Source organism: Aedes albopictus, chromosome 3 (genome assembly GCF_035046485.1).
Source record: "Aedes albopictus strain Foshan chromosome 3, AalbF5, whole genome shotgun sequence".
Taxonomy (NCBI): domain Eukaryota; kingdom Metazoa; phylum Arthropoda; class Insecta; order Diptera; family Culicidae; genus Aedes; species Aedes albopictus.
In genome coordinates this window covers 129,248,038-129,260,219 of record NC_085138.1, presented here as the reverse complement: position 1 = coordinate 129,260,219, position 12,182 = coordinate 129,248,038, and the positions used below count along the sequence as shown (strand labels likewise).

The 12,182-nt window shown below is 36.0% G+C and overlaps 1 protein-coding gene across 15 annotated transcripts in view; it reads left to right on the top strand.

Annotated features, from left to right (window-relative positions):
• The window catches only part of LOC109622365 (TLD domain-containing protein 2), a 768,101-nt gene that overhangs the window by 480,967 nt on the left and 274,952 nt on the right, over window positions 1-12,182 (top strand). Inside the window, exon 1 of one of the 15 annotated variants that reach the window (XM_062860667.1) lies at window positions 1,336-1,968. The exons of the other annotated variants lie outside the window; for them this stretch is intronic. Within the exon in view, the coding sequence (XP_062716651.1) occupies window positions 1,862-1,968 (107 nt within the window). The 5' untranslated portion in view covers window positions 1,336-1,861. Of the gene's footprint in view, window positions 1-1,335; window positions 1,969-12,182 lie in introns of those variants that run through there. 15 annotated transcript variants of the gene reach the window in all.

The window sequence follows — 12,182 nt, the reverse complement described above, 5'->3', positions numbered from 1 at the left end:
CCAAAGATCTCCGGCTGTTTGGTGGTGACTTTCGAGCTCTGCTGCTAATATTCGCATCACGTTCCAAAATTTAATTAGAGGGAAGCTCACAAACGTTCAATCGGTTTTGTTTGGGCTTCTTTTACGTATTGAGATATACCTACGTTTACCTTGTTTATCCTGGCACATGTGTGATGGGCCGGGCTTATTTATATTACTCATTCCTAATTGAAAAATCAGGGAATTCTAAACTTAATAAATACCAACCGGATTAGCATAGAATTAGGACGGTAAACGTGCAGACCTTTTTCATTCAAATTGCGAACATAGCCGTCCTGCTCGATTCTTCTTCACACCTACCTACCACGGTCTAATCTCGCCCGAAGGTGAGACACAAAAACGTTGCACTTGTGTGTTTCTGGTTCGATCCTCTTCGGGGTGGAAATTTAGATTCCAATTCTTATCGATGATTTCTTATCGGGAGGCCAGTACACTGCAGAGATCCGAGCGAGCGACCGACAGACCGACCGCTCAGTTGACAAATTGCGTTACGCTGCATTTTCATTTGTGGTTGGTGCCTACATCTCCTCCGATCTAGTCGCGCGTCATTATTCTTTCTTCGGTCAGTCGTCGAGTGGTGATACCTGGTGGGACCTGGACCGGAGAGAGAGAAGATAATTCAATCACACCTGTCCGGAATCAATCCCTTCTCGACGAGTGGGACGATTCTTTTCTTGAGACAAACCTGAATTTCGGACAATCAGTTCAGTGGTATAGCTAGCTTCGAGCTAAACGCTTCGTGGTGTGAAATTCGGCCGGAACGATTCGAAAGTTTATTGGGGCTATTTTCAATTCAAAAAAATCGAGAGAAAAGCTACCTTGTTAGAGTCGGAACGAAACGAAAACGAAAAAACGCATCTACCCGCCGTCGCAGACATATGACGTGATCGGTATTTGGTTAATCCTTATGAGGAACAGGTAGGGCAAGTGTGTTAGTTCTGGGCAATGAGTTTTTCAAAATTTTCTTGAACTCCAGTGTTTCTATAGTTTGTGTAATTTGAAATCTCCATACAGTCAGACTTATTAAACATTATCCATGAATATGGTCATATTTTGTATTCTAAAATTCCGAACTATTCATTGATTTCCAATATGTGTAATAGAATTTATACTAATAAAAATTTAAAAAAATATATGTATATGAAGCAATGTTTATTTTTGCTCTTAAAATGTAAATATTTTTTTTCAGTCAATTTTGGATGTTGATTTCAAACTGAATCTTAATAGATGGATTTAAAATTTCAAAGGCAAAAATAGGCATTGTTTTAAAAGCGTTTTTGGGACGTCTAGATACTATCACTTTACAGTATTTCCAAAACTAGTAAACACTTGCCCTATCACAACACCAAGGGATTTAATCCGACCTCGACGTTAAAAAAAATAAACAAAAGAATGGAAGTGATTTAACCTGAGTGTTTAAAATTATATCTCTGATAGTAGCACCAGACGAAAAAAAAAATAAGAAGATACACATTGGGGCATTGTGTTTCATCGCATCCACTTGATTGGGTCAGCCGTTATCAGCGTGCTACTTGCTTGGAGTTTACACCTCTGCCCGGTGTGCTCGGATAGATGAATAGTAATAAAGAAATCCGTCCCATACGCGACGCAGGAGCTTAGTGACGGAAGTGCACGTATGAGTCAGTGAAAACGAATTCCAATCCAGAGAGTGGTGAGAAAAGAAAACAAGAGGAAAAAAGCAACGTGTCGAAGAACATCCTAATGGTTGTTTATGTTTTCGAGAGGGAAGCAAGTGGAGAGTGATTAAAGTGTGTTGTGAGTTTTAAGTAAGGGTTTAAGTGAAGTTCTATACTGCCGAATAATGGATATGGAACAGATGGAAGCGCACATTGAAAGCATTGTGCAGAAGAAACCCGAGAAGCAGAGGAAGCTGAAGTCGCATTTATCTAAGTTTAAGGAAAACTATTGGTGAGAAGCATTCTTAATTATTGTGTGAATTTGTGTTAATATTCTAACTTCAACTCATTCATATTATGATTTCGTCATTAAGATTTTATTTCCGTTAAATTTAAGCAATCACAGACCCAATCATAGATGTAGGGGCTCTTTAAGGATTCATAGAAATATTTTCGAAATGTTTATAAAAAACTATTGTAGCTGGATTTCCTAGAATGATTTCAGCAAGCATTCCCCTGAAGATTACTTCAAGTAGGGCAGACATCTACTTAGTCGTATTCGCTGATTTCCGTCATATCAGACGAAAAATAGCCAAAATTACAGATATTCCAACCAACCTTTGCCAATGGCTCATCAGATAGCAGCAAAGAGATGTAGACTAGTAATAACCAGCCCTTATGGCACTGAAAATCGAATAATTACGCTTTTTTCTCTTTTTTCGTACGACGAAGGCAAACCGCACTAAAGCAGCAGCTAGCCAAATTTTCGTTCAAATTTCATTTTGCCAGATTCACTTGTTCAACCAATCTTCAACTCACACCCCACAAAAGCTTTGTGGCACTTCAAATTTGGATTTCAATGCTGCAGATTGCAGCAAAAGCTGCTCAATTAATTAAATAAATCACTCTTTCCCCGTCGGTGAAATGTAAACAATTAATTGTTTTCGGCTAGGGAGAATGCAAGCAACTGTAGGCGTGGATTGTCTGTATACGAAACATCGTATTCAACAACTACATAAAAAGAGGCGGATTATGATCTGGTGGGCAAAACATGATTTGAAATATGTTGGTCGTTATTTCAAAGGTACATCCATCTCAATTTAAAAACTTTCTGCTCAAAAGCACTTTGACCACATGGTTTGATTTGGGTTGCGAGCAAATCAAACCCTCAGTGCCGTTGATGTTAACGAAGAATCGCTCTCACGTGCGTTGTCGCTGCTTAAATCGTCGCTAAAACCCGGACCTGATGGTGTACCATCAACGTTTCTCAAAGCGAACGCTGTTTGTCTCTTGGAACCTCTCCTCCTGTTATTTAGACTCTCGCTCTCTAGTGGGATTTTCCCATCTTGTTGGAAAATAGCTGAAATGTTTCCCGTGCACAAAAAGGGTAGCAAGCGTGACGTTAATAACTACCGAGGAATAACTTCATTAAGCGCTGTTTCGAAGCTTTTTGAGCTGGTGGTTATAGACTCCCTAAATTCCCACTGCAAACAGTACTTGAGTGCTGATCAACACGGATTCACTTCTGGACGTTCTACAACTACGAACCTGCTGTGCCTTACATCATACATCACGAATGGCATGAATGCTCAGGCTCAAACGGACGTAATTTACAATGATTTAACTGCCGCATTCGATAAGTTGAACCACGAGATCGCTATCGCAAAACTTGATAGATTAGGGATTAGCGATAATCTCCTTGGGTGGTTCCGTACATATCTTACTGGTCGTCAACTGGTGGTAACTATAAGTGACGTTCGTTCAGATAGTTTTCGTGCAACTTCCGGTATACCGCAGGGCAGCCATCTTGGCCCCGTTCTTTTTCTTCTATACTTCAACGATGTTAATCACACTGTTCGAGGACCAAGATTATCTTTCGCAGACGATCTTAAGCTGTTTCTGCGGGTCTGTTCAATTGCCGACTGCAGTTTCCTTCAAGCTCAGATCGATGCCTTCGCGAACTGGTGCATACTTAATCGGCTATCGGTGAATCCAGCTAAGTGCTCGGTTATTTCTTTCTCCAGAAAGAAGCGGACAATAATCTACAGCTACAATTTGCTAGGAACGCCTATACAACGAGTACATTGTATCAAGGATTTGGGGGTGCTGCTGGATGCAAAACTGTCATATTCGCAGCATATTTCATACGCTGTTGACAAAGCGTCACGAACTCTCGGCTTTGTTTTCAAGGCGGCGAAGAAGTTTACCGATATCTATTGCCTCAAGTCGCTGTATTGTGCTTTGGTGCGGTCAACACTAGAATACTGTTCTGCAGTCTGGAGCCCGAACTACAACAATGGCAGCGACCGCATTGAGAAAATACAACGGCGCTTTCTCCGTTTCGCGTTGCGTAGGTTGCCTTGGAGGGATCCAATTCGTCTACCGAGATACGAAGATCGCTGCAGATTGATCGACCTGGACCCTCTGCGGATTCGACGGGACGTATGTAGAGCACTGACCGTTGCTGATATCTTCCAAGGGAGAATTGAGTGTCAGGCTTTGCTGGAGCAGCTAGACATCAATGTTCAACCTCGACTGCTGCGCAATAATGCTATGTTTAGGATTCCTTTCCGTCGAAACAATTATGGTTTGAACAACGCCATGACCGGACTTCAGCGTTTGTTCAATAGAGTAGCGGCTGTATTTGACTACCATCTACCTAGGGAGGCGCTTCGTCGCAATTTTAAAACTTTTTTTTTTCAAATAATACTTGATCTGTAAGATACGTGTCGATTTTATTTTAATTGTTTGTGATAAGGTTGATAGTTTTAAATTGCACTGTTTTTGTTATAATTTAAGTTAGACATCATTGGGACTTTGCATAGTCTGTTGATGAGTAATAATAAAGATAAAGATAAAGAATTTGATCGACTTTTCGAATGAACACCTACATTCAAATCATAGTTTTTGAACATCCTATGTACCATAGTGTCAGGTAGAAGGTGTGCCGGGAATTAAATTCTGGTTGTGCCCGAAAACGACATGGACTAGACGGAAACAGAATTTGAGGGACAATAATTTCACATATTTTAAATGATATGGAAGCTAATTAATAAACAAGTAATTGATACCAACTTTGCCATGAGACTTTAGGCGAGGTGCTAGAATAAACTCGATCATTATTGATTGGTGCTTAGTTAGGCGGGAATAAGATAAAAACCCTATGCCTTTAAGATGCATTTCTTTCCATTTATTTATTTGAAATTATTTCTAGGTCCTTCAAAGATTCTTTCCGGAATTCCTTTATGAAATTTTCTTGGGACTTCTGCAGTGGTTTCGCTAGAAATTTTTCAAATGATTAATCTTGAAACTAGTCCACAGTTACTTGGAAAATGGCCAAGATTGAAAGTGCTTTCTCAAAGATTCCTAGTCACGTTCGTGCATGTATTCCATGATGTACTTCTTTAAAATTTTCTGTAGAAATTTCTTCCAGGAATCAAATTTTTTTGTAGAATTTTTAGTAGGATTTATCTAGGTCCTCTAGGAATTTCTAGGGTAATTTAAAGATTTATCCAGGATTTACTTCAATGATTCTTCAAATGAGGCCATTCCAGAAGATTTTTTTCTCCACGATTAGAAAATTCTTCCTAGGTTCTTTCAGAAATTCTTCCTAGGTTCTTTCAGAAATTTTAGTCATGGGGTTTCCTCTAGAAAATCATTTTTTTCCAGCAGATCTATCAAAACAAAAATTGGAATTTCTTCAAGTAGCATTCCATATATTCAGGGATTCTTTCAGGCAACTATTAAGGAATTCCTCCAGGGTTTGCTTAGGGTTTACTCAAACCTTTCTTCAGAAAATTTTTCCATTTTCAGAAATTTCTTCAAGGATTCTTTAAGAAATTGCTGTAGAAGTTACTGATTTCTAGTTTAAACTGAACTGTTCCATTGTTTGATAATACAAATATTTTCATTTGAAGAAATTTTTTACAGTTTGTTAGAACAAACTGGGATTTGGTAGTTTCAACATAAAATAACGGATTGTTTTAAACGACTGCATGTTTGACGTCAACAAAGCCGGAATGTGATTGTGTTGGTGACGGCAGCTCCAGCGGCAGCTCGAAAATCTATTTTTAGACGCTCGGCAAGCGGATGGAAAGAAGAACGAATAAAAAAAGAAAAAAAAGGCGAAATCGACCATGTTTTTGTGGATGCTGTCTTGAGTACCTGCGCGGCCAAAACTGGACTTGGAAGTTGGGGTGATGGATTTGCTACGCTTTCCTCGTTATGGCGAAGTTGGGGTAAGAGGCCATGTTTATAGTCCCCATTTTGTAGAAACAAATGAAGTTTTTAACGTTATGTGGAATGATGGGAATTGGTTGTTTTGATCGATAAACTCTAAGTAAGAACAAAGAAATATAACTTTGAAATAAGTAAATACTCAGTTTGAAATTCAACCATGCGTTTTATTGTTTTAAGCAAGCCTCATTTTTCTTCGTGTATATTTTTTTTCTCAAACATATGTTCAGCAGTTCTGTAGCATTTTTTTTTGTTTCTGTAGGATTTCCTTCACAAATTTCTCCTGCCGGAAATTTTTATCAGGCATTTTATTTTTAGGATTTTTCTGGCTTTTCAGTCCGATTGTGAGATCAAAAACAATCTTATGTTCTCTTACTCCGACGTTTCGATCCGTATCGGATCTTTCTCAAGGATTCTGTAGGTTTATTAAAGAAAACTGTTACAAATTACATTCATTTCGACAAGACACTTTACAAACAATTTTATGTAATAATCCAGTCAGAAATTGTGTAATGAATGCTTCCATGAATTCCTTTAGAGGTATCTCTAGAGACTCTAAGAGATCTTCCCAAGAAACCTTCAGAAAATCTCTCAGGGGTCCCTCATAAATTTATTGAGAAGATTTACAAGAACTTCACCAGTTCCTTTGTTTGCAAATTCTGCAGAGGTTTCAGCAGACATCTTTAAGGATTCCTTCAGTATTTGCTCTACGGATTTTTCCAGGAATCGTTTTAAAAAAATTCGAAACATTTTTTCTTTTGAGCCACTTTCAGAGTTTCTTCAGAAGTTTCTAATTACTTTTTTTCTCTACGAACCAAGGTTGAAGAAGTCGTCATTCGCATCACCGTCATCATTTTAAATTTCGAAAGCATTTTTTTTTTTTGTTGAAAACAGAAACAGTTCCAATGGAAATATATTCATTGGGTTCTGGATCCTAAATTGAAAACCGTTAATATATTTACAAACGAAAACATATAAGTCTGAACAAGAGAACTGTTTTCAATGATTTCAATTATGACGACGATATCAATTACGATTTGTTCAACCTTAATGAGGTACCTTAACCTTCCGTAACTCACGCGGTCGACTACCTGCGTCAGCACCACGCTAATGCTGAGTACAAAAAGCGAGAGTTTTTCAACGTGTTGTACAAAATACAACAGCGCGATCGCTCGAGGGTTAAGGAGGTCCTTCAGGTATTTTCCTAGACATTCATCCGGGAATTCCTCCGGAGATGAATTCATAAACTATGTTAGAATTTTTTATTCAAGAATCGGCCCAGAAAATGTTTAACATTTTCTCTAGAATTCTCTAAAGTTATCGCCAGAAGATTTCTTTTAGGAAGGGATTTCTTTGAAACATTCATTCAAGGTATTCTGTAGAATTTTCTTCTGCGATTCCTCCAAGAAACATTTCTGTATTTTAATGAGCAATTATAGAAAGAATTTCGGATAAAAATCCCTGGAGGAATAACTGAATTAATTTCTACGGGAATCTTTAAAGGAATCCCAAAAGACATATCTGACGGATCCACAGGAGCAATTTCTAGAAAAAAAAACGTTGCAGGAATGTATACAGCAGAGCGTTCATGATTAACAACAATTTTAATCATGATTAATCATTGATGATTAAAATTCAAATTTGATTAATGATTAATTTGATTTTTGGGATGATTAAAGATTATGATTAATGATTAAAATTGGTTTTATCTATGATTATGGATCATGATTAATGATTAAAAATGGCTCATTGATTAAACATCATGATTAATCGTGATTAATCAATCACAAAAAACTGGAAATGATTAAAATATATTTATTGTTTAACATGTTTTTGAAGTTCGAAAGTAAAAGGTAACTCTGTCCGGGAGATTTTTGAAAAAAGAATCATAAATTATATTACTTAGAACAGCATTTGAACCAATTTAAATTGGATCATATATTTTAAATGGTGAATCATTTTTGGTGATGAATGATTAACGATTGATTAATATTTTTTTATGATTATGATTACTGATTAATGATTAGATTCCAAAAACAGTGTAATTAAGATTAATGATTAATGATTAAATGAGATTTTTATTGTGATTATGATTAATGATTTTGACTAATCTTAATCATTAATCATTAATCATGATTAAATTTATGATTAATCATTAACGCTCTGGTATACAGCAATCCTTGAAGGAATTTCTCATGAAGTTCTTATAGAAATATTTCGAAGAATTTCCGAAGAAATCTTTTTAGACGAATATCCGGAAAACACCATGAAGACAATTTTGTAAAAATCCATCATTGAAATTCCTGAAGAAGTCTCTGAAGATATTTGTGAAAGAATCCCTGACGAAATATCAGAAGGAATACAAGCAGAAATTCCTAAAAGAATCCCTGAAGGATTGTTTGAAGAAATTTCCAGAAGAATTATTGCAGAAATCTCAAGAAATACTCTAGAATAAATCTCTATAACAGGAAAATCTGAAGAAATTCTTGAAGTCATTTCAACAGGAACTTTTGGGGAACTTCCTGGATATCTAGAGACAGTTTGGATAGGCCTTCGTGAAATTACTTGGTTTATTGAGTATGTTTCAGGAAAATTCCTAAAGAAATCCCTAACTAAAATTCGGGGAGGATTTTTCTGGAACTTTTCCTGGAGCAATCTGTGGACGTACAGGGGGCGACCAAAATGTGTGGGATAGGCTACTTTTTTTCTCCCACAAAAAAGTTCAACATGCTGTAACTTTTCATAGAGTGCATCGAAAAATCTCAAATTTTGACTGTTTATCAATCTGTTATATGTGCATCATTGGTACAAATTTGGGCTCGATTGAATAATTTTTCGCGAAGTTAGAACCGTTCGGGTAAAACACTATTTTTTAGAGAACTCATATTTGAGCTGTCATATCTCGGAAACCAGTGAACCGAATTGAATGAGTTTTTTAACGTTTATCAACAATATATTGATACTTAATACAACGATATAAAATGTAACATTTTCTCATGGCGAATTAAGTTATACCGGGTTGAAATTTTTACTCATATAGAGGAAAATAAGTCAAATTTACAAAACCACACAAAAATTACTAAATGTGTTCTTCCTTTATTCCAAATAGGCTCCACTATATCTGATTAAAGATAACTTGAAACCAGAAGTGGAAAATCTTTGGACATCAACACTATAATTTATTGACATTGACTTAAAAAAAAATACATTTTTTCGAGAAAAATCCAAAAAGTGTCAATCCATGATAACTTTTTTCAAAGTTCAAAAAGTATTTATGTTTTAATATTTTGTGAAGCATTTGTGTATTGTTAGTGTACGTTCAAAATTTCATTCAATTCGGTTTACTGGTTTCCGAGATAGGACAGCTAAAAAATGAGATGTCTAAAAAATAGTGTTTTACTCGAAAGGTTCTATCTTTGCGAAAGATTAATCAATTGAGCCCAAATTTGTACCAATGATGCACATATAATAGGTTGACAAACAGTCAAAATTTGAGATTTTTTGATGCACTCTATGAAAAGTTATAGCATGTTGAACTTTTTTGTGAGAGAAAAAAAGTTGCCTATCCCAAACATTTTGGCCATCCCCTGTATTTCTAATGGAGTTCCTGTGTGAATACAGGTCGGACTCGATTATCCTGAGTCGGGTTCTGATGCTTCTAAAATATATATCTGGGAAACAGAATGCTCTGTAATGCTAAAATTTTAATATTCTGTCAAGCCAACTTTGATTAGTGATCTGTCAAAATTTCAGCTTCCTACAGTATTCCGTTTTTGAGATATTGATTTGGGAAGCGTCAGAACCCGACTCCGGATAATCGAGTCCGACTTGTACTAAGAAAAAATACCAGATAAGTTTCTGTCCCTGTAAAGCACATGAGATTTATTCGGAGACCAACTGGATTTACAGAAATTTGGAATTTTTTATTTCCAAACGATTTAGAATGATAAACTCTTTGCTGTGGCTGGAAGCCGGAAAGAGACTGGTCTTGAGGTATTTTCAAGGAATTCCTGTAGAAATTAATGGAAAATATTTCTGAATAAACACCATAAACATTTTTTTGGGGAAATGCATGGTTGAAAATATTGAGGCAATCGAGGTTCCTCTCAGTATTACCTTCTACTGAAATCTCTGGAGGAATTCCTGCAGGATTTTTTGGATGGATAAATCCATTTATGTTCCTGGACACATTCTGACTAGAAGTTTCAATACAATTCTTGAAGCAATTCCTGAGCAGAGCTCTGGTAGACTTCCTGAAGAAATATCTGTACGAATTTTCGAAGGAATGTCTAGAAGATTTTCTGATGAAACCAGTGCAAGAATTAATGAAATAATCTTTGAAGAAAAGAAAGGAAATTATCGAATAGTTTCTCAACGAATCTCTAGAAAAAATTCTAAAGTAATCTCTGGCAGAGTTTCGGAAGAAACCCATGGAAAACTACATAAAATTGTTGTCTGATAAATTTTTTGACACATTTCTAATCGAATTTCTGAATAAAACTGATGGGGAGTTTTGGAAGCAATCGAAGATTATTTCTTCATGAAATACTTGTACAAAATAAGGAAATGATCTCATAAATAAAACCTAAAGGAATCTCTAGGGTTATTTCTAAAGAAATGAGTGGAAGAAATTTTGAAGGATAATTTGGAACAATTTGTGAAAAAGATTTTCTAAAAAAATCCGTATCGCACCATGTCCTGGGGGAGTTCTGAAATTTTGATTTTCTGAAAGATTCGTCGAAAGCATTTCTGAAGAAATTCGTGAAAAATTTCCTAAAAAAAATGCTCGTACGAAGTTTTATAAAAATTTAAGAAGGTATTTCTAAAGAAACCTATTTAATCTTTTCTGTAGGAGTTCTTGGAGAAATTTCTGAAGGAACTTCTAAAGGTTATTTTAAGGAAAATTCTGGAGAAATTTCAGAAGAATTCTATGGTAGATGTTTTAAAAGAACTTCCAAAGAGGATGAGCGGGAAACTTCCTAAACGAGTTTCTAAACGAATCCATAGAGCAACTAACGCCAAGCGTGACTGATAAAGACTGAAGACAGAAAAATCACAGAGTTAGGGGCTGTCCATTAATTACGTAAGGGAATTTTTGAAATTTTTCGACACCCCCTCCCCCCCTTGTAAGATTTTTTGTATGACAACCCAAAATTTTTTGTATGGCGCGTAAGATTTCTCAAAACCCCCCTCCTCCCATAAACCCTTACGTAATTAATGGACAGCCCCTTAATGGAGTGCCAGACAGATTAATTTTGGGGCAGGTTAACTTTACAATACCCTTGTACGGACTTTTCGATCTCTCTGAGCAGAACACCTTCTTGAGTTTTTTTTCGGATTATATCAGGAATTCATTCAGAATATTTAGAAACATGTTCAAGAAATTTCTTTAGGAATTCGTTTAAAAAAATTCATTTGATTTTTTTAGGAAATAATTAAGACTCTTGCCTTTTGTTTCACTAGATATTCCTTCATGAATTCCTACTGAAATACATTCCGAAATTTAATTAAGGGGTTTCTCCAACAGTTCTTCTCAAAACATCTCGAGATTTTTTTTCAGAAATTCTTCCAGGGGTTCCCCAGACTGTGCACTGCAGTGGTTTTAGGTATTCCTCCATGAATTTTTGTAAAAAATCCTCCTTTGATTTCTTCAGGAATTTCCCTTGGATTGCTTCAGATATTCTTCTAGAAATTCTAGAAATTTGACTAGAGACTTTTTCGCAAATTTCTTGAGAAATTCAGATTCAGATCTGAAATCCATATAGACATTTTTCCACGCATTCCTTGAGGATTTGTTTCAAGGAGTTAAACAGTTTTCTCAATATTTTACCATTTGCTCTAGAAATCAATATTTCGGAAAAATGTCGATACTTCGGCACTTAGGTTCAAGAAATTTATTTTGGAAACCCTATATATATTTTGATCTGAGTTTTCAAACGATGTTCAAAAAGCATTTTTTTAAGTTCTTGTCAGGGAAATTCTGGCAGCACATTTCCAGCGGAATATCTGAAGAAGTGTACGAAGAATTGAAGTATATAGTGCTCTCTAGAGTAGCTGAAACACATGCTCGGAAAGCTTGCAGATTTAGTTTCAGAAGAAGTTCCTGTGAGAATTGAAGGCCGGGTTAGAAAAAAAAAGATGCAAAAAATAGCACTTTCTGAATGAATTCCGGCTACATTCTTTGTGAAACTCTGAACTGTTTTCAGTCTGATTCCTCATATTGATCTTGAAGCATTCTTTTCGTTACAGAATATTTGATGAAAGTTTAGA